The 26,808-nt window shown below is 43.9% G+C and overlaps 1 protein-coding gene across 3 annotated transcripts in view; it reads right to left on the bottom strand.

Moving 5' to 3' along the window:
- The window catches only part of Phf20 (PHD finger protein 20), a 118,275-nt gene that overhangs the window by 33,639 nt on the left and 57,828 nt on the right, over nucleotides 1-26,808 (bottom strand). Inside the window, exons 4-9 of one of the 3 annotated variants that reach the window (XM_028889007.2) lie at nucleotides 25,529-25,613; nucleotides 13,836-13,915; nucleotides 10,440-10,827; nucleotides 5,210-5,323; nucleotides 3,834-4,022; nucleotides 2,230-2,409 (exon numbers count right to left, since the gene is read on the bottom strand). In XM_028889007.2, coding sequence (XP_028744840.1) covers nucleotides 2,230-2,409; nucleotides 3,834-4,022; nucleotides 5,210-5,323; nucleotides 10,440-10,827; nucleotides 13,836-13,915; nucleotides 25,529-25,613 — 1,036 coding nt within the window. The remainder of the gene's footprint in view (nucleotides 1-2,229; nucleotides 2,410-3,833; nucleotides 4,023-5,209; nucleotides 5,324-10,439; nucleotides 10,828-13,835; nucleotides 13,916-25,528; nucleotides 25,614-26,808) is intronic. The other 2 variants (XM_028889008.2, XM_028889009.2) reach the window with 2 other exon arrangements.

The following is a 26,808-nucleotide window of genomic DNA, read 5'->3' as shown; positions in this document are numbered from 1 at the left end:
ACACATTCCTGGCGCATGAGTCTTTAGCAGCCTTCTTCCCGGCAATCTTTCTGGATCATCTGTATTTCCCACAGAGCCCTTGTTCCAAAACGAACCCCAGGAACACTACTCTGTTTCTAAACAACCCATTTCTCCAATTTAGCTACAAAATTCCAAAGGCTACCCACCCCCATCCCCAAGTCCTGATCATATGCTACATGCTGCCCCTCACTCAGAGTGGACAAGTGCCTGGGAAACAGGTGGGCCTGCACCTCACACTGTACAAAGTCCCTCCAGGCAGCAACTTTGCTCTCCTCTCATTGTGTCCACCCAGCAGCTCATCAGATGGGATGGGGGTACAGCGGGAAGGCAGGTTTGGGACCACACTAGCAATCCATAGAAGCAGATAGTTTTGCTGCAAGATGAGTTGTTTCTTCTTGCAACATATCAGGCTCCTTTGTCTACTGTAAAGTTAGACTTAAGTTGAAAGTCAAGAACTCCACGAATTCCTCAAAGCAAATGCCCTCAGACTGACAGCAACTTCCCTGTTAGGGCTGAACCTACTTTAGGAAGCCTGCAATTAGGTCAAAAGGCACATATCTGATAGTCTCATGGGCCACACAGTGCTTAGGCCCAGGCTTCAAATGCCCACCCGCCACCACCTTGCAAGAGCATTCCTCCAACCCTGCCAAACACCACCTCTCTCCCAGAAGCACTTAAGAACACTAATCATGCCCATTCATCTTTGTAAAATGAATGGTCAGAACTCTCTGGCACACACGAAGGGCTGAGAGAGGGAGTTCTGAGTTCAGTTCCTCCACAAGGCACACATGGCTGTGGGCATTCTATTCTCAATACTTTATTTTAAGGGTTTCTGGAGTCCACGTGTTGATTATCTATTCTGTTAGACAGAAAGACATAAGAGGGCATAAAATAGATAATCCCACTTGGTGATGATACAGTGGGCTATAGACACAACTAATCAAAGTAAAATGATTATACATCTAATACTCTACTCCAGAAAACAGAACCAGGAGGCTTAGGCCTGCAATTTTAGCACTGAGAGGCTGAGACAGAAGAATTGCCACGAGTTTGGGGATAGCCTGGGCTACACAATGAGTACTAAGCAAACCTGGGCTCCAGAGTGAGGCCCTGTCTCAAACAAAAGCATAGAGAATCTAAGTTTGTGAAAGCCACAACTCTTTTAGGCATTATGGTAGACCTACATAACTTAAAAGTGCAACACTTGGTAGCTTCTAACACTACGGTGGCAAATACCTTTCTGCTCACTTTATAACAGACAAGCAACCACCAAGACTACATGGGTTAGAGCTACTGATCTAGAAACCTCATGAATCTGTTCTTTGTTCTGTGTTACATGCAGAACATTCACAAATAAGACAGTTTAGAATAAGGTCTGTAACTTACATGCATTTAACATCTACTGATTAAATGAACAGATACGCAACACATACATATACTAACACACAACACACATGGGGGGAAAAGAGGACAGGGCTAAAACAACTAAGACTGTAGAAAGCTAGGACAAATCTTTTAGAGAAAAAGCAATAGAGAAACTAAACAGGTTACTTCTTTGAAGTGATCAACAAAATTGATAAGTCCCTAGCCAAACTTATCAAAAGGGAATATAGTAACAAAATCAGAAATGAATGGCATGTACCATTAAATAAAAGAATTTTGCCAGGAGTGGTGGGGCACGCTTTTCATCTCAGAACTGGGAAGACAGAGGCAGGCAGAACTCTGTGAGTTAGAGGCCAGCCTGGTCTACAGAGTGGACAGCTAGAGCTACACACGTACATGTACACACACACAAAAATTGAGTTTTGTTTTGGTTTTTTTTTCCCCCTTTTTATGTATTTTTCTTTTGACAGAGCCTCACTGCAAAACCCTGGCTAGCCTGGAAGCCTCTATGTAAATGATGCTGGCCTTGAACTTGTAATAATGCTCCTACTTCTGTCTCTCCAATGTGGAGATTACAGGTATAATTATATTACTAATAAAACGGGTGGTGGTGGTGTACACCTTTAATCCCAAACACTCAGGAGGCAGAGGCAGGTGTATCTCTGAGTTCAAGGCCAGCCTGGTCTATAGAGCAAGTTCCAGGACAGCTACGGCTGTTACACATAGAAACCTTGTCTCAAAAAACAAACAAACACATACCTTATAGTCAAAGTAAAAGTGCATGCATACACATAAAGCATGGTTAAGTTAATTCTAAACACACACCTTCAACAGTCGAAACCTCCTGCACCTCAGCAAGAGGAGACACCGGTTCTGTTTTCATAGTGTTTTCTCCCATTGACTTGCAGTTCACCTCCAAGCCTGCAGCCCCCAGTCCATCCCCAAAGGAGTGGCAAGTTAATACAGATGAGACCTGGCCAGCTTCCAATGGAGACTTCAACTGACCTAGAGGAAGAAATAAAGAATGCGTGGGAAATACATATTTATACAATTAAGAAATAAAGAGTTCCAAAACAGACTAGAAAGCCAGGGATGCCTTGGAGGATGACATGTAAGAGCACACTTCAGGGGCTGGAGAAACGGCTGAGTCAGACTGTGTACAGCTCTTGCAAAAGATTCTAGGACGATTCCCAGCATCCATGGTAGATAGTTCAAAACTACCTGTAACACCAAATCCAGGGCATCCAATGCCCACATTAAAAAGAATGAAAGAAAGAAAACCAAAAGAAAAAAAGAGGACAAAGATTAGAGCACACATCTTTAATCCCAGCACTTGAAAGGCAGAAGCAGGTAGATCGCTGTGAGTTCAAGGTTCACTTGATCTACATAGTTGAGTTCCAGGCCATAGAGCAGTCCCATCTTAAAAACAACAACAACGGGGGGGGGGGGGGGGGGGGGGGGGGGGGAGGACCAGCAAGATGCTTCCAAGCCCAACAATCTCTAGTCAATACCCAGCATCCACTCCACAAAGAGAACAGAGTCCCACACATTATCTTCTGATTGCGCGCGCGTGCACACACACACACACACACCACTGAATAAATACATTAAATAAATAAAATGTATTTTTTTTAAGAATTAAAGAAAAGGCCTTCCACTCATACAGCCAAGGCTATAATAAGTACCTCAAAGAATTGTGTTAAATGAAGGAAAGTCAGCAAAAATGCACACAGAGCAAGACAGCACCAAAAAGGCCAAGAGGCAGGGCTCCTCAAGCCATGTGCCTCCAGCCTCACACACAGCACAGAATAATAAGCAAAAACAACCACAAAAGCATCCAGACCATCTGGGAAGAACAATATACCATCAAGCACTGCAGCACCTTCAATAGTTGGATTTCAACACAATCTAATCTGGGACTGGAGAGTTGGCTCTGTAGTTAAGAGCTCATACTGCTGTGGCACACATGTATGTGTATAATAACTATACACATATAGTTGTTATTATTATTAGATTCTGTTTTATTTCCTGTTTATGGGTTTTGGTGGGGGTTTGTTTGTAGCCTTGGCTTGCCTCTGCCTTCCTAGTGTTGAAATTAAAAGTGTGCACAACCATGCCTACCTGTGTATGCTGTGTTTGCCTGCAAGCCTATCTGTGCACACATGCATGCAGTGTCTCCAGAGGCCATGTCAAGATCCCTTTAGAACAGAAGTTACAGGCGGTTGTGGGCCACCTAATTTGGGTGCTAGGAATTGAACCTGGTTCTTCTGAAAGAGTAGCACGTGCCACTGAGCCATCTCTCTCCAGCCCTATACACATAATTAAAAAAAAAAAAAAAAAAAACTCCATTGCCTGTACAGAAGAGGATAGACTGGTTCTTAGGAGACAGGCACCAGGCTGACCAAACTTCACACCAGGCACTGACTTACCTTCGGAAGACTCCTTGGCACTGGATGACTTGTCTTGTAGAGGATTCGTATCAACCGTATGAACCAGAGCAGGTACAACCGAGTCGGAATCTAGGATCTCATGGGTCCCATTAGTGGACAGCCTGGAGGACCGTCTCCTGGACAAATCTCTGTCACTGTTTTCAGAGCGGTTTTTGGACTGTTCCTGGGCTGTAAACCATTCAGAAAGTTGTACTCAGAGACCAACAGGAAGGAAGACTTCCACTAAGGTAGGCTTCTGAGCTGTTTAATTCTACAAGGGCTTTCCTACAGAGACTTCTGGAATGGCAGACTGATAGACTTTCCTAGCTTATAGGAAAAGCAAAATCTCTGCTAGGGCTGGGCGTTGGTGGCGCACACCTTTAATCCCAGCACTCGGGAGGCAGAGTCAGGCGGATCTCTGTGAGTTCGAGGCCAGCCTGGGCTACCAAGTGAGTTCCAGGAAAAGGCGCAAAGCTGCACAGAGAAACCCTGTCTCGAAAAACAAAACAAAACAAAACAAAAAAAAAATCTCTGCTAGGAAGGAATGTTACTTTGTAAAGAATTCATAGTCTGGCCTGGAGAGAGCTTACAGTCACATGTAAGAATTCAGGCTTGCTGGGTGGTAGCGGCAGTGCACACCTTAGTTCCAGCACTTGGGAAGCAGAACCAGGAGGATCTCTGAGTTTGAGGCCAGCCTGTTCTAGAAAGCAAGTTCCAGGACACGATCCAAAGCTACACAGAGAAACCCTGTCTCAAAAAAAAAAAAAAGAACAAACAAAAGAATTAAGACTTTAAGAGATTTGCCGTAGCATGTCACAATCTCAGCCATACCTCCATTTTGGAGCCTCCGACGTAAGACTGTATGCTGACCCCCAGAGTCAAGGCTCGGGAGAACCTCATTTAAAGCCATCACAAATCTTTTTGGAAGCCAACATGTTTGCTTTCTAGTAAAAAGTAATAGTATTTTTAATGTTCTGTTTGTTTGTCAGGCAGGGTCTCTCTATGAAGCCCCAGAACTCCTCAAACTCACAGAGATCAGCCTCCCTCTGCCTCCCTAGTGCTGGGGTTGAAGGCATGCCCCACCATGCCAGATTAAAATTTTTGTCGCCACATGAAATCCATCCATCCTTACTACGTCATATATTTCTGAAGGAATCCAAATGAAATACACTTTATGGAAGCAGATGTGTATCACAAATACAGACCACATTGCTTCTAGCAAAAACTACTGACTCAACCATATTCCACTCACATTAGCTCGTGTACTCAAGGACAGTCATTAGCATTCATAAGAAAAAGGACACACAGACAGACACAGAGGCTGACCCAAATAATTTATCAAATTCTAGCCACATATACATAAATTGGAGACTCACATGAATTTTTGTCAAGTCGGGGACGTTTTAATGGGATGTCACCTCCTTTTGATATTTTCCGTCTTCTCAATTCCAATGTTATTGGTTGCAAAGTTTGAGAGTTTGAATCTACAGCTGTAATATATACAAAGCACACAAAAATATATAACTTCTTAGTGCCTAATTGTGAACCTTTATACAAATAAAACAATATATATATGTATATATACTTCATATACAAAAAGAGAGAGAGAAGAGAGACATCCTATGGATATAATAAGACCCTGTCTCAAAACATAAAAGAAGACACATTATTAAACTCTGAAAATGAACATTTGTACTTTAAGGTGGAAAGACAAGACAAGGAAAGGAGAAACTGCTTCCTTGGGAAGATGGGGACACTCTGCAGACTGACTTCCTGGATTTCTTTTTGTGGTTCTGCCTAGGACCTAGCGCTTCTCAAACCTCTTTAAAATACCGCATTCCAACATGACCTCTTAAAAATACAAAGGTTCGTAGGCAATATAAAAGTCTCTCGGCAAGGGACAGGGAGGGACCGTGTCTTGCTAAGCTGCCGAGAGTGGCCTGTAATCTGTAACTTCTTGCCTCGGTCTCTGGAGTAGATGGGACTGTAGGCGTGCTCCACTGCACACACTCCTGTTGTCTTGCTTCATTTGGAGGAGAGGAAAAAACTGATGTAGTGAGCCCAGGCTGGTCTTGAACTAGATATACAGCCAGGAGTGACTTTAAACACCTGATCCTCTTGCCTCTACTTCCTGGAGTTATAGACAGGCACTACCAAATAAGACTCCTGCAGTCCTGGGAAAGAGCACTGTGGGGGACCAGGATCTCATATAGTCTAGATCAGTGGTTCTCAATCTGTGGGTCAAAAGTCCTTTGACAAACCTTTATCTCCAAAAATATTTACATTACAATTCATAACAGTAACAAAATTATAGTTATAAAGTAGTAAAGAAAATAATTTTATAGTAGGGGGTCACCACAACATGAGGAACTGTATTAAAGGGTCACAGCATTAGGAAAGTTGAGAACCATTGGTATAGATGGCCTTGAAATCTCTATGTAGCCAAAAATGACCCCCACTTCTCAAGTGCTGGGATTACAGGCTTGCACCACCAGTGCCTCACTCCTTCAGGCATTTTGAGCATCAAATCTTTTCAAAACCTGCTGACCCATCCAGAAAAAGAAAAGAACTAAAACTAAACAAACTGTGACCTACCCAGTACTTAGAGAACCCACCATCCAGGCTCACTTTTAAAATGTGTGTCCAGGTTAGGGCTTAATTGCTGTTTTCAGTGTTTACCTGCTAAATTAGCTGTCACTGGTTCTAGGTGTTTTTGTTCTGTTTTGTATGGTTTTGAAGATTGAAATGAAAGCCAACACAAATCTCGTGCCCCAGGCAGGACTGCAGATCACTAACCCAGCAGTTGTAGACACTGAGCCCCTGGAGATGCTTCATTCCCTATTTTTAAGACTAAAGCACAAGATGCTCTCCCCAGATCTGAAGATGAAAATCCAAAAAGACAGAAGGAAGATTAGGGAACCTGGCAGGAAGGCAGGACTAAAAGAGGGCAAGAGAAGAGAGAAGAGGACCACAGACAGGAAAAGGAGGATAGGAAACAAATGAGAGGAAAAGGAGAAAAGACCCATCTAAGATCAGCAGCTTCCGTGTGGCTGAAGGAGAGAGGCAGAGCCCAGCTCTGAGGAGGCAACCCCCAATCTAGGCTCTTGCTACATTCAATCTTCCCAACATTATTCTATTCCAAGTGGCGGAAACTTGGATCCAAGCTTGAGTCACACAAACCAATCCATTCTACATAGCTCAGATTCCACTCCCAATCAGATCTGTGCAATCTAGGAAGCTCAGAACTCCAGTAGGTCAATGAACCCAGGCTACTTAATTTCTTAAGGGTGCCTGAACTATGTATACAGCACCAGACAAACCTTCCTTTTGATACCACATATGAACAAGGACCTATACAGAACCCCAGTGTTTCCCTAACTCTTCCCCAGGAAAGCTTGTTAACAGTCATGAGTCCAAGGTCTCCACAGATGCTGATCAGGGAGTACTCGGGCACAAGCGTAGCCTGTTCTTACAAATGCCTCAGTCCAGCTAACAGGAAACTTGGAAAATGCCCTCTTTAAATGTGTCCTAGCTGGTATTCATTCACCCACTTACAAAAGCAATAAATGAATGCAGGGTGGACTGAAGCCATGGATGGCTCCATGGGAAGAGTCTGTGACCTGGGACAACAGACCTCAGTACACTCCAAAGGCTCCAAGCTGTAGCAGGAAGAGCTAAACGGAACTGTAATGAGTTCAGTTTCTACCAGTTCACATTTTCTATCTCTTCTTTCTCCCTGTATAACCTGCCCTTCTCCAGAATATCTTTATATCTCCAGAATAAACTTTCAACAGAATATCTGCTTTGGGGTCTGGAGATGCAGTGTGGGTTGTGAAGCATTTGTGTGAACAAACCTTGGGTTCAATCCCCCAAATGGGGGAAAAGCCTGCATCTCTCTCACTCCCCATCTGAACATGGTGTACTACCCACGATGGTTGAAACCTTTAGATGTCCCAATTCATTCTTCATTCTTTACTTGAACGCAAGACATGCTGGTATTTTCTCAATTTCCCTAAGAACAGTATATAGCTAGTACCACTCTCAATGAGAGGTCAGGTCATCAGGGGCCATGCATGCCTTGGTATTGGTGTTTAATTCTTTCTCGAAAGGCAGTCAAGACAGCAATTCAACTTAAGGACAATGCTGTCCAGTAGAAATACAATGAGAATAACAAATGTAAGCCACAAGTAACCAAACCTTTAAGCAATCATATTAGAAAATTAAAAAATAAAATTAACTTTAATATTTTATTTAAACCAATCCATCTAAAATATTTCAACATGTAGTCAATATAAAAATATAGACAGAGAGGGCTATGGGTATAGCTTAACAGCAGGCATAGCACTTGCTTATCATGCAGAAGGCCCTGGGTTTGATCCCCAACACTGCAAGAGATAGAGATAGAGATAGAGATAGAGATAGAGATAGAGATAGAGATAGAGATAGAGATAGAGATAGAGAGAGAGAGAGAGAGAGAGACAGACAGAGACAGAGACAGAGACAGAGACAGATAGTTGGTGATGGTGCAGACCTTTAATTCTAACAAACAGGTAGAGGCAGGAGGATTTCCAAGTTCGAGGCCAGTCTAGTCTACAGAGTGAGTTTCAGGACAGCCAGGGCTACGCAAAGAAATCCTGTCTCAAAAAACAAAAACAAACAAAAAAAAAAAACAAGACTTTTTATTTTGTTTTATTTGTGTGTGTGTGTGTGTGTGTGTGAGGGGGAGGGGGGGAGAGGGAGGGAAGGAGAGAGAGAGAGAGAGAGAGAGAGAGAGAGAGATTTTTCTCTGCATGAACATGAGTGAATGCAAGTCCCTGCAAACCACAGAGCAAGTGTGGAGATCAAACGACAATCCAGGGAATCGGTACCTTCAAACAGGGTGTCTCTTGCTACCCCTCGCTGCATGTGACAAGGTGACTGGCCCACAAGCTTCCACTGAATCTCCTGGGATGGGTAATCTAGGATTATAGATATGCTCTACAGTGTCTGGCCCTTATGTGGGTTCTGGAGAGCTAAACTCAGGTTAGCAGACATATGCAACAAGAGCTTTACCCAGCCTTTTTTGGTTTGGGTTTTATTTAAGAGGGGAGACACATATTTCACCTGAAGACAAATCTGGCTATTTCTAGTTTCCTATAAAATTAGAACTCAGATTTGAGAAGAATATACTACTACATACATTCATCTGAATGAAGTAACTGAAGGTACTTTTTTCTACCAGGTGTCAATGAATGGACTAGTTTTGACAAAATATATTTTATGTCAAATTTTACATTTTAAATTATCTACTGAAACTGCTTAAACTTGTATTGGAAAAAAAAAAAAAAGATCCTGTGAGCTAGGGCTGAAGCTCAATGGTAAAGTATGTACTCATCATGTGCAAGGCTATGGGCTCCAGCCCAATTGAAAACAAAAAAAAATTATAGATATTGCTTGAAAATGTGATGGGCTTCACAGTTTTTCATTGTTCATGCAAAGAATATGCAAAGAAGAAAGTCTAAAAACCACAAATACACTCAGTCATGGGCAGGTTCCATCTAGACATCCAGGGTGAGTGCTCTTCCCGCTACCAAATCACCTGAAGAATGAATGTCTGGCTTGGCAAGAATTCCAAACTTGTTTCATTCTTGGTTATTCTAGAAGAATTCCAAACTTACACCTCTTCTTCTTTTCTTGTCTTTTTTTTTTTTTTGGTGTGGCTTTTTGAGGCAAAGTTTCATTCTAGCATGGGCTGACCCAGAACTCACTATGTAGCCCAGGCTAGCCTTGAACTTATCAATCCCCTACCTCAGAGTTTACACATTCTTTAAATAATTGGGTATTATTCCCTAAATCTATACTGATCCTTAACTCTTTTCAATTTAATTAACCAAATTATGTTTTTATTTAGACTGAAATTTCCCCATCCATAAACATCTTTTAAAAATTCAATGTCTTTTGAGACAGGGTCTCATCATCATGAAGCCCAGGCTAGTCTTGAGTTAATGAGCCTCCTGCTTCTGCTCCCCAAGTGTTAGTGTCACAGGTGTGAGCCACAGTGCCCCTAAGAGCTCCATTTCAAGCTGTGCCCTTGCCTCCAGCTCTAACGCTTTCTGACTGAGGGATCTCCCTCAGAGGCGTGTGTGTGTGTGTGTGTGTGTGTGTGTGTGTGTGTGTGTGTGTGTGCGCGCGCACGTGCATGTTTGGTTTTGGCCCTAAGACCTGAACCCAGGGCCTCACAAAGGAAGGCTCAGAGTGTGCTCTGCTGCTGCCTGTACTCCAGCCCCTGCCGCCTCCGCTCCCGCTCTTCTCCCCTTTCGGGTCTGCCCACTAGGATGTTATTTCCTTAGATTGAGGTCACGGGAGCAGGCACAAGAAGGCCTCAGTTCCCTTGTTTCTTTCAGGGAAGATGGGGTATGCACCCCAGAAGCTCAGCCATGGCCACATTCCCAACATGTTCACCTGGACACACACCTCACTGAAACTCAGCTCCATAGGCATGATTTGTTTTCAGGTCACAAGCAAGTCACAAACATGAAGGACTGAAGTACAGAAGGCATAAAGAACCACAAAGGCCACAGAAGAACACTGGCATCACCCATTGCAGAGCCCACTTGGGAAACTCACCAGTAGGAGCTATGGAAGGGGGTCTGCCTCGTTTTCTTCTTGGCTCCTTCAGGCTCTCTTGTGGACTCTTCACAAGGTCATTTTCAGGCTTCTTTTCCACCTGGACATCCCCAGGGCACCCCCTGTCATTCTCGGAAATGTTCTCCTTGTCTTCCTTCTCGTTCTTGGGAAGGCTTTTCTCTGACACTTTGCCCTTCTCTGAACAGGTCAGCTTTCCTTCTTTGTCAGGCTGTTTGGGCCGCTTTTCTGTCTTTAAGGCTTTTTCCGCTTTGTCTTTCTTCACATTGACCGTGGCTTTTCTCTGCTCTTTAAACTTCTCTCGTTTCTCAGATGATGATGAAAGACTTTTGTGATCTGTTTCTTTAGGCCTAGCATTACCCACAATATTCTAAAATGAGCAAAATAGCGATGAAACACTTTGTGATTACTTGCAAATACACAATCAGGAGGTTGCTTGCACACTTATGCAGACAATGAAGACACTAAGAGGACACAGGCCGGGTCACACGAAGCAAAGCAACCAGGAGAGTATCTGAGATTTGAGGAGAGCATCTGAGCTTTGAGGAGAGCATCTGAGCTTTGAGAACCACCCCTCCATTTAAAGACAACTGCCAGTCTCAAGCCCTCTGAGCTCTGCAATCTCCCTTATCATGACGGAGTCACATAAGACTAAGGAATGTCAACTAGCAGGACCCTTGCCTGGAAGCAGTGCTTCTAACAGCAGTGCTCTAACCTTCTTACTCAGGGCTGTTCAAAGGCCCAGTGTACGATGCTTCCCAGTTCTATATAGAAGAAAACCAACTGGAAACTGGAGGCTTAACAGGACACTGTTCAGAATGCCCAAGCCAGACCAAGGTCTCAGGTCTCAACTGCCTTTCTGGATTAACAGCTGTGCTCACTCCAGCAAGCCACTTACTGGGCTCCTGAGCTGTTGGGTGTTTTCTCCATTGAAAAATAGTATTCTAATTTGTTGGTAAATTACTTTAAAATTCATTCTAAAATCTTGTGTCCTAGTGTGACTGTCTCCTAATATAGTTGACTCTGAAAGTTAGAATTTCTAACTATAATTAAGTTTATTTATGTATGAATCCCTCTTGAGAAGATCAGGGATCCATCTCCACAATATATTCCCAGGGGATCCCTAGCACACACATTCTAAGTGCATTGATTTCTCCAGAAGCAAGAAAGGAATCTTTAAATGCTCAGCAGCTGAAGATAAATTTGTCCCTCAGGGAAAAGTTATCAACAGTGAGACTTTTTTTTTTAAGTCCCAACACTATTCTGAAAGGAGCCAGACCCTGAGAGGAACAATTAACAGAGGCATGCAGTTGCACCCCTTATGGAAGGGGTGACATCAGTTCGGGTCAAACTTCTTGAAAGTTCCTATTTCTGAGGGGAAATGAATTTCCAGAAACAGTTTGCTAATAGAAAGATCAAACTTCACAGCTGGTTACAAACACCCTGATGCGCACCTGGAGACGAACCACTTAGGGGATAACTACATGCGTACTACAGATCACTGCAGAGCTACTAAACAGCTGTAACTTCAGAGGACAAAGGAACTTTGAGGACTGTTATATTGTTAAGAGAAAAGAACACGTGATAGAAACATGCACTTGACTCTAATTTTGGAACTAACACATTTATAACAATACACCAGCAGGACAGACACAACGTGTCAAATACACAACAAGCAGAAGCCCTTCATCTAAATGGTTTTGCTTTCCTTCTGCTTTCTAGTACTTTCCAGATTTTCTACAAGTAAATATTCTTTTCATAAACTCAGAAAATTAAATGTAACTCATGTAAATTACCAAAACATTTAGAGTAACGAGGTTCTACAGTGAACATTTCACCTATTCCAATATTGTATAAAAAACTTGTCGTTTTAAGTCATCTTGAGTCAAAGGACTATATAGCCTCTTGGCAGGTAGGTGTAGGGGTGGGTGTCTGTGGCTGTGTGTCTGTGTGTGTGTGTCTACACACGAATGTCTTGGAGCTTCTTGTCTGTCTTGGCGGCCTGCTGGGACTAAGGTAAGGTGAGACACTCAGAGGCAGCTAGGAACTGAGAAGGGAAATGCTTATAAATCTTCCCTCAGTAAGGCCCTGTGTCCAGCCCATATTCAATTTACTGAATAAACAGTAATAAACTCTATGGGTTTGTGGCTCATACCTCTATTCCCAGCACCTGGGAGTTGAGGCAGGCGATCACTATGAGTTAGAGCACAGCCTGGGCCAGAATGAGAGTCTATCCCAAAATACAATTAAAAAAACAAAAAAACTGAACTTTTGTTATCAGGAGCTGCAGAGTCTCAGGACCTATCTACCGACCAATTCCACGCAAGTTCATATTTCAGTTCTTCTGTCTGTATCAACTCATTCCACAAAACTTCAACACAAAAACACCAAATGTAAGGCCAACACAGCACAGTCAAGCACCAGTGCAGCTTCTTAGATGCCGAGAGGCAGGCAAAAGAAGCATCAGTCATGGGGCAAAGCTTCAGCATTTATTTTCTCAGTGTTCTCTAGAGGAGAACCGGCAAAGACAAAAATGGTCCTGAGCGAGGCTCCTTAAAAGCTCTCCTGCCTCGATGTTTACAGGAAATCTTGTGAAATCCGTGCCAAGTGGAAGCACCTGATCATCACAAGAAAGACCCAACAGGTCCAGCATCCGCAGTCCCACTCCCATCCACAGGGAGGGATGAGGGAACTAAAACCTCTGGCTAACTTGCTTTAGCTGTCTCATCAGTTAACTGTTAGAATTTAAAACAGCCCCCAAAACATCAGTAAATGAATGTTGGTTTGATTAAAACATGAAGAGGAAAGAGACTGAGGGGGAGAAGTCAAAGTATTTCAAGAGGTCAGAGCTCTGGGGCTGTATTTTAGGAGCAGAACTCAGGCTCTCTGCTCAGGCAAGGTGAATGGGTCGTCACCACACGCAATTTCAAAGTAAGCACGTCTAGCTGGAGTGGTTGCCAAGTACAGCAAGGGAGGTGGAAGCTATCAAGCCATGGTCTCAGTCATGTCAGGAACACAGCTAGACAAGGAGAAAGTGTGTTCTAGTGCTCGAGGGTTCAAACTCCCTGTGCTGGGTGAGGGTGCAGGAAGATGGGAAAGGGACAGAGACAGAACACTTGGGAAGAGATGAGGAAAACAGAGCACACACTGGGGACTGTCCTCAGCATTTTTAAAGAAGAAAATCTGGGTTAAAAGGAAAGGACAAAGCAACATAAATATTACAACTTCGGAAAACTTGTGTTATTACTTTCTTGTGAAACTGTCAGATGGAGGAAATAAAGACTTGTCATCATAAACACATGTAATGTCTTTATTTGAGAAACAAAAGTACAATGTTAGCATAGTTCAGAACACAGAGCACAAAACCACATTTCTCACCTGATCTTTGGAAAAAGCTTTGACATGAATATGTTTGACAGTTTGAACTACTCCATCATAAAATTTCACAGTGTAAGTACCTAAAAGTCAAGAAGATACGATTTTAACTTGCTGTTTCATGAAAGCAGCAACTTTTAAAGAGTACACACAAAGGAGCTCCAAATACAATAAATGTATGTGTGTTTTTAAAAAAAAAGCTTAAGAATCACACTGAGGGCAGATTCACAGCAGCAAAGTACCTACGTAGCATGCGCAAGACCCTAAGTTCAATTCCTAGCACAAACACACAAATTAGCAAATTTAGCTTCCTACTTATTGGTCAGATTGTTTGCTTTTTATCTATGCAATTCAAAATCCACTTTAAATTTTTTATGCTGTTTCATTAAAATAAGAATTGTGTACACTGAATTTGAGCCAAGAAAAAAGTAAAACAGGAATCAAGGAAAATGCAGACTGACTAATTTCTTGGTGAGTGGCATTTGCAATTTAGTCTTTACTTGATCTTTCTGTCTTGAAGGGCAGTAATCAAGTTTTTTAGAGGTTATGTGAGCCTTAAAATCTGTGATCCTATCTTGGCCAACACACTAAAGCTACCTGGCAGTTGTTCAATAGGAATCCTGTGAAATAATTAAAGCTAGAAACCCATACAATCTGGGTGTGTTTGTGGATTTCTTGGTTGGTGCTGGTGATTGAACACAGGGCCTTGTACATGCTAACCTCTCTAATCAATCAAATCCCCACCAGCAGAGTGACTCACTACTTACCCACTGAAACACCTGTAACATTTCCATCTCCTCTTTTTTAATAAAAAAAAAACAACTTTAAATTATGTAGTTGAAAATAGTAGTTTTATGATGCTGGCTCTTACCAACTCACAAGCTGTTTTGTTTTGTGACAGAGTCTCAAAATGTAACTCAAACTAGCCTGGCACACACAGTGTAGCAGGGATTGGCTTGATTCCACAGCTATTATCCTACCTCAACCTCCGGAGTGCTGGGATTACAACCACAGGCCACCATGTCCAGCTCCACCTCCACACTGTTAGGTAACAGAAGTATTTTCCTACCTAGAATGTACCACTCAGTGAGCCTCAGGCAGCCAGCTCAAATGACCGACAACGTAACAGTTCTGTAAAAGCTTCCTGGCTTCCCAGCTGCTGGCCAGTTCCCTCTGCTCTGAAATCATTTGCCATCTGCAGAAATTCACACTCCTGAGTCAATGAAAGGTCCTCAAAATCAGAGAATATGTCTCAATTTCTTCCTCATATAGCACACAACAGCCCAGTGCTCAAAGCTTCCACACCAGTGACATTAGCAACTCCTGAGAAGTGCGGTTCACCACCCCTACCTCGGAGACACAAATGAGACGTGCTGGGAGCTGTGCACATGTGGGTTTTTAAAGCAAGTCCTCCAGGTGGTCCTGATGACATAAACCTGAGAACCACCATGGAGGGCAATTGGCAGCTTCCTCTGGGACCTTCACCCTAGACCGTCAGCAAACAGGTGTCATCACTACAGCGGGAAACCGGCTAGGAACCTATCAGAACACACAAGCCGGCTTGGCCAAGTGAAACAGCAGCAGTTAGAGTCAGGCTGCGATAAAGGAAACCTGGGAAAGAAGGCATAACTACTCTCTACATAGGTAGCTCAGTGAGGACTTTCTTAGGGGTCATGACTGCAAAAGTGAAAGCTCCTGTCTTTCCCTGCCTACTCAGTGATCAACTGCTACAGAGTGCTAAACAAATCTTTCTGTTTCTTTAGGATTTTAAGATTTATTTATTTTTAATTATTTTCCTTTATTTCTATTTTATGTATATGGGTGTTTTGCCTACATATATGTCTGTGTACCATGTTTTCAGTGCCTGAGAGGCCAGAAGAGGGTGTCAAATGTCCAGGAACTGGAGTTACAGATGGTTGGGAGCCACCATCCGGTTGCTAGAAATCAAACCTGGGTCCTTAGAAAGAGCAGGCAGTCTGTTAACCACTGAGCCATCTCTCCAGGCCTCCTCCTGTTTTTTTGTGTTTTATTTTTGTGGAGGGGGGGGTTCTTGTTTATTGTTGATTGAGATAGGGTCTTACTCTGTAGCCCAAGATGATCTTGAACTTACCAGGTAGCTGAGGCTGGCCTCAATTCATTGTGATTCTCCTGCCTCAGTCTCACCAATGCTGGGATTATGGACAAGCAGTGACTCTATATCCAACTTTTGAAGACTTCTCAAGGGCTAGGGAGATGGCTCAGTGAAGGGTCCCAGTACTGATGTGAAAAAGACTGACCCCAGCAGTCTATGACCCCAGCAGTCCTTAGGAGGCAGAGACAGGGAGATCCCTGGCACTTGCTGGCCAGCTACTGGAGCCAAATCATCAAGTTCAAGCTTCAGTAAGAAGCCTGATCTCAAAAGATAAGGTGGTGAGCAGAGGGACTTGGGGAGGGATTTTTACAGACACAAATATAGATACTAAATATTTACTAAACAAACAAGTAAATAAAGACCTCTCAAGAAACATGGTACAATGTATCTCTGGCTACCTAGGGATAAGTCTCAGAAATGGCAGCATCAAAATCAAGCTCTCCTTCAATATTTTAAAATTCAATTTAATTTTATGTGTATTGGTGTTTTCATGTATGTCTGTGTACCACATATGTGTCTTGTGTCCACAGAGATCAAAAGAGGGTACTGGATACCCATGAGCCACCATATGGATAGTGGGAATCAAACCCCAGTCTCCTGGAAAAGTAACCAGTGCTCTTAATTGCTGAGCCATCTCTCCAGCCCCTCCTTCAATCTTAAATACTCAGTGTGCTGGCAAGCACCCAAGACTATACTATTATATTAACAAGGAAAATTCAGTTACATTAAAAAGAAAACAGTCAGCTGTGCAGCAGTGGCGCACGCCTTTAATCCAAGCATTTCAGAGGCAGAGGCAGGCGGATCTGAGTTGGAGGTCAGCCTCATCTACAGAGTGAGTTCCAGGACAGCCTGAGCTACACAGAGAAACCCTGTCTTGTGGGGAAAAAGAGAGAGAGAGAGAGAAAACACTCATAAGACATGGTGACATGTACCTACACTTGGGAGACTAAGACAGGAGGATTGCCTTGAGTTCTAGTTAGTCTGGGATACAGTGTGACAGACTGACCCAAAAAAGAAAGCAGGGGGGAAAAGGGGGACTGCCATTTTTAAAGATATTTCCAAGCTCTAAAAAGTAGAGGAATGGACCACAATTTTCAGCTGTTTGGGGTTTATTCTGAAGCTAACTCTCCCCGACAGTACAAGCCTTATATGAGAAGGAGCCAAGCTGCGCATTAAATCTAAAACAGAATGTAAAGCTAGGAATAACGCCTCATGCTTGCAATCAAGGCATTCAGGAGGTTGTTAAGACCATCTTGGAACACCAAGTAACAATTTGTCTCAAAAACAAAACAACAACAAAAAGAATTAGAATTAGAACCCATACCTGCCTGCTGACCTCTAACCAGTTCTTTTCCTATTGCCCACTGCCCAAGCCCTGATGCCTCAGTCCAAACCATAGGTCCAAAACACCAACTGGCCACTATGAAATGACCCAAACTCTGGCCAAAAGCCTGGAGGCTCCATTGCTACATAGCAATATACTACTCCTGACCCTTTTGATAGCCAAAGGACTAAGCGGAATCATCTTAGTCCTGGCTCACACTAAACAGCCTACAAATCCAGCAGAAGAGAAGGAAGCATGACAGTGGCCTCGTCCCACTTCTGAAGCAAGGCCCCAAATCTACTTTCAGTGTAGAACTTCAACATTTTCCCAGGGGCGGGAGAGTGGTTAAGAACAGGCTCTGCCCTTCTAGAAGGTCTGAGTTGGTTCCCATCAGCTGGCTCACAAATGCCTGTAACTCCAGCTCCAGAAGATCTGACACCCTTTTCTGGACTCTGCAGGTATACACACACACAATTAAAAAAAAAAAAAACAAGCCGGGCGATGGTGGCGCACGCCTTTAATCCCAGCACTCGGGAGGCAGAGCCAGGTGGATCTCTGTGAGTTCGAGGCCAGCCTGGGCTACCAAGTGAGTCCCAGGAAAGGCGCAAAGCTACACAGAGAAACCCTGTCTCGAAAAACAAAAAAAAAAAAAAAAAACAAAAAAAACAGCCGGGCGGTGGTGGCGCACACCTTTAATCCCAGCACTCGGGAGGCAGAGACAGGTGGATCTCTGTGAGTTCGAGGCCAGCCTGGACTACAGAGTGAGTTTCAGGACAGTCTCTAAAGCTACACAGAGAAACACTGTCTCAAAAAAAAAAAAAAAAAATTAAAGACCATTTCCTTATGGAATTCCTCCATGGCTGGCTGGCTGACAATAGAGTGCTCTGCTGGCCACACATCATATCTAACAGGTAACATGTAAATATGTGACAGAAGCAAAAATAAATACACCCTTGGCTGAGGATATAGCTCATGCACAACACTCAGAAGGCTGAGTTCCACCCTAATAAGAAAAATGTTGCCTGCCCTATCTCTTCTAACCTGATAGAAGGGCTACATACCTTGGTTAGCTTAAGCAGCCCTTATCAGTGCAAGGTCAAGCAAAGGAAGGCCTTGGCTCTGGGACTAAGAACTCATCATACCAGCTGATCTTAAGCAGTCAGAATGCAGAAGAGGGTGAGAATCTAGCTCCAGCTGCTCTGCAAGCTTTTCTAAGGCCTATATAGCCAGTTCCAGGTCAGTCAGAGCTGACTTACACAGTGAGACTCAATCAAAAACAAAAATAAACAAAAAACACATGTCTTCCCACCAGGTATGGTGGCCTATGGACTCAAGAGGTGGGGGGACAAGGCCAGCCTGTCTGAAAGCGGCCACAGAAGTACCTCAGCATCTGAACACAGACATGCATATGACTGAAGGGCTTTCCTCCCCAAGCCTTTCCTTCTGAGCTATTTTACATACTGGCCTTGCTTTCTGCCACAGAAAGTTTCCCAAACCATTCACCCCAAGCCATATATCCAGGGTCTCACTAAGTTGCCCAGTGTAAGAAATAAAAATTGTTGTAGTCCATTTCAGCATCAGGCTTGCTTAGAATTCACTGAGTAGAGATAAGGCAGGGGTCGCCAGGCCCACCTTGTCTCAGAATTTAGAGAAGGAAAGCTACAGGTTTGGTTCTACATGACTGAACCCATGATCAGAAGCCCCATGTCATCCAATAAACAAGGCTTTGTGACCTAAACCAGTAAGACAGGTAATTGGGGAAGGGGTCCTGACATATGAGAAAAGACCAGAATTTCAAGCATTCGGGGACTTTGGAAACCACTGTCTTGTGTGAAATCAGCATGCCAGTCACTTTTGCCTTTTCTCTATGCTGGTATCTTTTCTGTGGAATTACATGTTAAAAATTGCTTTATTTTCACTAGTCTTGTGAACTTACCATCTTATTTCCAACACCAGGCTGGCCTTGAACTATGATTTTCCTTCCTCAGTTTCTGTCTGCCTGGACCACCAAACCTATATTCCCTCTCTGATTTCTAACTGCTCAAATAAATCCTGATCAAAAGTAGCAAATGTCCGGGAGGTGGTGGCGCACGCCTTTAATCCCAGCACTCGGGAGGCAGAGCCAGGCGGATCTCTGTGAGTTCGAGGCCAGCCTGGGCTACCAAGTGAGTTCCAGGAAAGGCGCAAAGCTACACAGAGAAACCCTGTCTCGAAAAACAAAAAACAAACCAAAAAAAAAGTAGCAAATGGCCCATAACTACACAATGAGAGCCTATCTTTAAAAAAAAAAGAAAGCAACGCCGGGCTATGGTGGCTTGCACCTTTAATCCCAGCACTGGGGAGACAGAGGAAGGTGGCTCTCTTAGTTCCAAATCAGCCTGGTCTACAAAGTGAGTTCCAGGACAGCCAGGGCTATAGAGAGAAACTCTGTCTCAAAAAAAAAAAAAAAAAAGAAGAAGAAGAAGAAGATTGGGCACACTTGACACCCTCTCTGGCATGAGACTAATGAACACCTAAGCATACTGGATGTGGTAATTTGAATGTAATTGGTCCCATAATCTCATAGAGAGTGACACTATTAGGAGGTGTGGCTTTGTTGGAGTGGGCATGGCCTTGGTGGAGGAAGTGTGTCACTGTGGGGGAAGGCTTTGAGGTTTCCTAGGCTCAGGATACCACCCAGTGTTTCAGTCAATTTCCTGTTGCCTGCAAGACCTAGGACTCTCAGCTACTCCAGCACCATGTCTGCCTGCACGATGCAATGCTCCCCACCATGATGGTAATGGACTGAATCTCTGAAATTGTAGGCAAGCCACCCCAATTAAATGTTTTCTTTATAAATAGAGTTGTCATGGTCATGGTGTCTCTTCACAGCAATAGAAACTTAACTAAAACATTGGACAACTTGTGACCTTTCAGGAAAATTCTGTTGGCATGCTCTGGAGAAACAGGCTTAAACTACAGAGATGGAGTTCAGAAACTCTAGAGCCTCACAGACCTCAAACCTCAGCTCTATTTATGGTCTTTGTGTTCATTCATGTTCATTTTCTCCTGTGAGCTTAATTTCTCACATATAAAATGAGGACAACTGCCGGGCAGTGGTGGCGCACGCCTTTAATCCCAGCACTCGGGAGGCAGAAGCAGGCGGATCTCTATGAGTTCGAGGCCAGCCTGGGCTACCAAGTGAGTTCCAGGAAAAGGCGCAAAGCTACACAGAGAAACCCGGTCTCGAAAAACCAAAAAAAAAAAAAAAAAAAGAAAAGAAAAAAAAATGAGGACAACTTTGATGGTAATAACCTTTCTACATCTGTAGGAAGACTAGATGAGATAAAGGGACATATTCCACAAAATACAGAAACACAGATCTAGCACTTGGGAAGCGAAGCCAACGTAGGCTACATAGTGAGACCCCGACTTAAAAGCCACGAAGTGGGGAGGGGACAACTTAGCACAGACTGTCACAGAGAAAAAGATCAGTAAGTGGCTTAGTCCGCACCACCAATAGGTCCCTCTGAAAGAAGAGCACCATCAACTCCCTCCACAGACAACATATGAGGACAAAGTCAGCTCCTGCACATGCGGGCCCAAGTCTTCCTTTTATTTTCTTCTCTGCAAAGCTGTTTACAAGGGTACCAACCTCCCCATAACCCAAATGGCGGTTCAGTGACAGCTAAAGGAACTACAGAAAGGAACTGCTCTGCAGAGACCTGAGACCATTTCCATAGCATTTCCTGTTACAAACACAAGCTCCAGGCACTGGCCCAAAATAGACTAAACTGGAGGAAAGGGGAGCACGTGACTAGAAATAAGCATTTAATTAGGAAGAGGACTTGCTTAGTGCACTCACTCACCCTTAATCCCAGCACTCAGGAAGCAGCAACACAAAGACTGCTACAAGTTGAGGCCAGCCTGTTCTACATAGCAAGTCCCAGGCCAGCCTGGGCAACATAAGATCAATAGGAAGAACAATCACCTGTCTGGTTCAAATGCTAACCACTTGCAGTTTTCTCAGTGAGAAAGACTTGGGAGCAGTGGTGCTCCACTGAGGCACAGAGCCCTCACAGTCACGTGGTTCTGATTTCCTTGAATAAAAATGGAGACAGGGAGCATGGCAGTATACACTGGAAAACCAACTCCTAGGGAGGCAGATGCAGAAGGAGCACTTAAGTCCAAAATTCCAAGGCCAGCCTCAGCAACCTAGCCAGACGATCTCAAAGGGGGTTAATGTTTGAAAGAGGAGCCAAGAGCCCAGGACAAGAGCCAAGGTTAACTCATCAAAGATGGGAGGGCGCGCGCACACGCACACACACACACACACACACACACACACACACACACACTGTCTCTCTCTCTGAGCAGAATCCTGTCTTTGACTCCTACATACACTAAGAGTGAGGACCTAACACAGACACCAACTAAAGTGTCTAAATGAGGCTCTTTTTCCACTGCCAAAGAATCAGTAAAAAGCTGGCCATGGTGGCCCCCATCTGTAATAACAACACTTGGGAAACTGATGCAGGAGGATTGCTATGAGCTCAAGGTCAGCACTGGCTGCACAGTAAAAACAGGCCAGCCAGGAGTATGGAGCAGGATCCTAATTCAAAAACAAAACAAAAGCCAGGTGTGGTGAAAGGACTTTCTAGTCTCAGTACTCTGAAGGGAGAGGCAGTAGGGCCCCAGGTCAAGGGCATCCTCAGCTACACCAGGAAGTTCAAAGCCAGCCTGGGATCTGGGAATCTCCCTCAAAGAAAAACAAAAACCCCAAAGACCCATTATCAATGACAAGTACTGTTCTCCCTCTTTTCCAAGTGTTAAGCAATGTCCCTAAGAAACTCTTGAGTTGTTATTTAGGGCTGGTTAATCATGTCTGACTCCCCAAGACAGTAGCTGCTGCTCCCTACTCTGTCCACAGTCCTTACAGCCTGCTCAGCCAGTGCTCAGCTTCAGGAAAACCTCCAAGGAAGTTAAGAGCAACAAAGGTAAACCAGCTGGTCAGTGGCACTCAGCACTCAGGAGGCAGAGGCAGGTAGATCTCTGTGAGACCAGCGTGCTCTATAGACCTAGTTCCAGGACAGCCAGGGCTACAAAAAAAAAAAAAAAAAAAAAAAAAAGGTTAAACTGCAGACGATTTCACAAGCTGCTGTTCACTGTGCTCTATTTCCTCCTAGCAGCATGGGCTAGACAGAGTAGCCTAGAGAAAAGTCAAAGGGCACCCTGCCAGCAGAATGCTTCCTCCTCACAGGGCCCATGTGACTACTGAGAAAACCAACTGAGGCAGGTCGAGAAATCCAAGGTAGAAATAAAAAGAAAGCCAAGGGCTTGAAGATGATCAATGGTAGAGCACTGTCCTGGCATGCATGAAGCCTTAGGTTTCTCTAATCCCCGGTCTCTAAAAACCAGAGAAAGATGGACAAAGGGAGAAAAAGAGGATGTCAGGGCAAGATAGCACATGCATGTAATACCAGCATTTGGGAGATTGAGACTGGAGAAGTGCTACAGGTTCCAGAGCCAGCCCTGGTCTCAAAACAATGCAAGACAAACAAGCCCACAAGTCCCAGAGTAAAGCAGCATGAAGTAGGAAGCTCACCTACTTACTCTACCAGACCCAAGAATAAAAGCTAACTAACCCCAGAGACACACCTAAGAATCTAAGGACTGGGGACAGAGCTCACAGGAAAAGAAATCACTGGCTTCACTTCAAAGTAGGCCCAGACCTGAGCTCCTACAAAAGCCAGCTTTCCCAGCATGCCTTGCTAACCTCCTACTCAGGATTTAGCCCACTCCATATCCTCTCACCCCCTTCCAATGGGTCTCAAGAACCAACAAGGCTGGCAACACAATACAAACAGGCCTTGGCAGAAATCCCCACTCAGTCCCCATGCCCGGCAATTAAGTAAATGAAGTAGGTGGACTTAATTCAGAGCTACAGAACCAATCCACCAGGATAGCCAATGACCACTTCAGAAGCCCATGGCCTTCCTATAATGAGCTCATAAGGAAACAACAGAAAGGATTTTTTTATATTTGCAATGTTTTAGCTACCCCAGTTATTTTGTTATTACTGTTTGATTTGATTAGTTGTGTTGTGTTTTTCCCTGAGACTGAGTCTCACTGTGTGGCCCAGGCTGGCCTCTAACAGTATGTAGCCCAAAGCTGATGCAAATTTGGGATCCTGCAGTCTAGCCTCCCAAATGTTGAGTTACAGGCATGTGCCACCATGCCCAACGGCAGCTGCCCCAGCTTAAAAGCCGTTTAAAACTGCTAATTAGCTATAGCCAATAATTGGCTAATGATGTTTATTCCTTAAATAATTACTTCAAAAAAATCTCACAGCCATCCCACACAGCCAGCCACACCCTTCTCAGGCTTACTAGGATTTGCCTGCACCATCCTGCTCCTGCACCATGTCCTCCGGCCCCACTGTACACTGGCTTTGTTTTGCATTACTAGGGCTTTTGGTTGTTGTCATATGCCGAGCTCAGGGCTCTGCATACTAGACATTAACTGTCAGTTCCTAGGACTTCTGTGACCTCTAGGAAGCCACCCTCTCCTCTTCTAAGAGATCACTCCCCCACCACCGCCACAAAGCTCCTAAAATCCTCTTCATGGGCCCTTCCCTTGCCCTTGTGCATCTGATCCCAGCCATTCGATTCCAATTCTATCCTCCATGGACTCGGTCATCTCCCTGCTAACTGCTGCCATTATCTAAGGAGTGACTCATGGAACACCCCTAAGTTTTCATCCCAGCTGAAGGCCTGAAGTTCTCCAACAGAGCACCTGCAGTGCATCTTTCTGGAGGGGAGAACATGACTTGACCAGCACTAATCACCCGATAGCTTTTCTGGCCGTTTATGAACCTAAAGAGTGCCTGGCTACAAAAGCCAGTAAATGAAGACCATCTTGAAAACAAGAATCTGGAGAGGCAGAATGCATCTTGACTTAACTATGTCTGTTCCTAAGAGGATTTGCAGTGGTTTAATCTGTGAGCTTTCCCCAAAACAAGCTGTCTGTTGATAAGATATATGTGAAAACCACTAATCAGAGATGTTATTTTGAACACGGGCTTATATATAACATAGTTGGGAAAGATGGAATTATCCAAATGGACTTGATGCGAACTGGAAAATCAGTAATTGCTTAGACAGCTCAAAGGATAGAACATCCCTTGGGAGGTTTCTTTAGACAATGTCAACCACTCAGACACAACTTAACCATCCCAACACTTGGCAGGGTACTGAATAAACAGCTAAATAACTTCATGGAATGAAAAACCAATGTGGACCAGGCATGGCGTGCATGACTTTAATCCCAGCACAGGAGGCAGAAGCAAACAGGGATCTCTGAGTTCTGGACCAGGCCAGACTACACAGTAAGTTCCAAGCCAGCCAAGGCTTCACAGTGAGACTCTGTCTCGAAAACAACAACAACAAAAGACCAGTGTGGGTTGTTGTTGGCTTTCTGCTTTGTTTTGATTTGCTCTTCCTCTCTTTTGCAGTGCTTTGGACTGGACCAGGGCACCATGCATGCTAGGCAGGTCTGTCAGTGAGCTACATCCTCAGCCTCTTGACCTGACACAGCAGGGCCCTGATTGCCCAAAACATTCACTCACGAGATGAGGGCACAGCACAGACATCCTGCTTGAATATGCTAAGGACAAGAAACCACATGGACCTGAAGTCCCTTCTGATCATAGGAACTTCTCCCCATACCACTCCCTTGCATTCAAAAAATGCACATTTTTTGGATCAAAGTCCCTGCCCTGTATTCCCACATTTTCAAAACTCTAGCAAGGCAACCACACTCAGGGTTCTGTATCCAAGCCCCTCAATTTCCACCCTAAATGACCTTGCATCCATCCACAAAGCATATTTTCAAATGTTTGCTGATGTCCATTTAATCTGTAAGTTGTTCACGAATAATAAAAAAAAAAAAAATGGTATTCACCAAAATATCAAGAAGTTCTAGACAGAAAGGACCCGCAGGCTTTTCAGCAGAGTCCACTGTGACTGGCTGAGGAAATAATGACTGGGATTAATCCCCTCTCTCTCTTTTATTTCTGGTGCTAGGGACTGAACCTATAGCAGATTCATGCTTTGTATCCAGCTTTCTTTGCATTTACAATTTCTTCCTACTGCCAGGCATATTAACTAGAAAAGAACTATTCCTAGACAATAAATACTGATACACTATTAAATTAAAAAAAAAAAAAAAAAAAAAAAAACAGCTGCAATTGCAACACCTTACCATCCTTGTTCACAGCAGTGACTTTGGCTGGATAAAATCGACAGTCAGACCAGCAAGCAAGCACCTGCTCGTTTATTTGAAATTCCTATAAAAAAAAAAAAAAAGTAAATGTCCAGTTACCAACCGAATTCCATAGGGCGCATTTTATAGCACAATTCATAAAAGCAGCTGGGAGGCGGGAGTGGTACGGAGGGCTGGAACAGTGCTGAAAACAAGCAATCCTAGCCCTGGGGGACACTAAGGCAAAAGGACATGAGGCCAGCCTTGGCCACACAGAAAGACTCTTTCTCAAAAATGAACAAAGGGCTGGCAAGATGGCTCAGTGGGTGAGGCAAGTGCGGCCAGGCCTGGCAACCTTTGGAGTTCTATTCCTGGGACACACATGCCAGAACAAAGGACAACTCCTGCAAGTTGTCTTCTTGCATCTAAAACCTACGCTGTGGTATAAGTGCACATGAACGCACATACACAAAATAAATAATTTTAATACAATAATAAATTTTTTTTAAAAAGGGTCAGTCAAGGTGACTCAGCAGGTCACAAGCCCAACAACCTAAATTCAATCCCCAGGACCAACATGGTAGGAAGAACCAGCTCCTGAAAGTTTTTCTGCACATGTGTATCATACATACACAAACAAATATCATTTTTAATTAAAAAATGACAACACTTGGAGCTGGATAGCTGGATAGCTCAGTAGTTATGAGTACTTGCTGCTCTTGTAGAAGACTGGGATGTGGGTCCAAGCATCCACATGGAAGCTCAAAACTGTCTTAACTCCATTTCCAGGGGATCCAACACTCTCGTTTGGCCTCTTCAGGCACAAAGGACACACACACACACAGTATATATACATGCAGGCAAACACTCATAGAAGAATATATAGACATATATACATACACCCACACACACACCCCCACACACACACACACAATGAGTGTTTACCTGCATGCTTACCAGCCCAACAAGAGTGGATTGGAATGGGCTATTGAGACACAAGATGATTCTGATGGTCAGCACAAAGAGCCAAAAGTAAGAAGGCAGAAGCTGGAGAGACAGCCCAGGGGTTAAGAGCACTACCTTCAGCAAGGTGGTGGTGGCTTCAGAGGCAGAGGCACGTAAATCTCTATGACTTCAAGGCCAGCCCCGTCTACAGATTGAGTTCCTGGACAGCCAGAGCTACACAGAGAAACCCTGTCTCAAAAAAAAAAAAAAAAGTACTTGCTTCTCTTGCAAAGCACCCGAGTTTGGTTTCCAGTACCCACGAAGTGGCTGGCTCA

Source organism: Peromyscus leucopus, chromosome 4 (genome assembly GCF_004664715.2).
Source record: "Peromyscus leucopus breed LL Stock chromosome 4, UCI_PerLeu_2.1, whole genome shotgun sequence".
Classification (NCBI taxonomy): domain Eukaryota; kingdom Metazoa; phylum Chordata; class Mammalia; order Rodentia; family Cricetidae; genus Peromyscus; species Peromyscus leucopus.
This window is presented reverse-complemented; position numbering and strand designations above follow the sequence as displayed.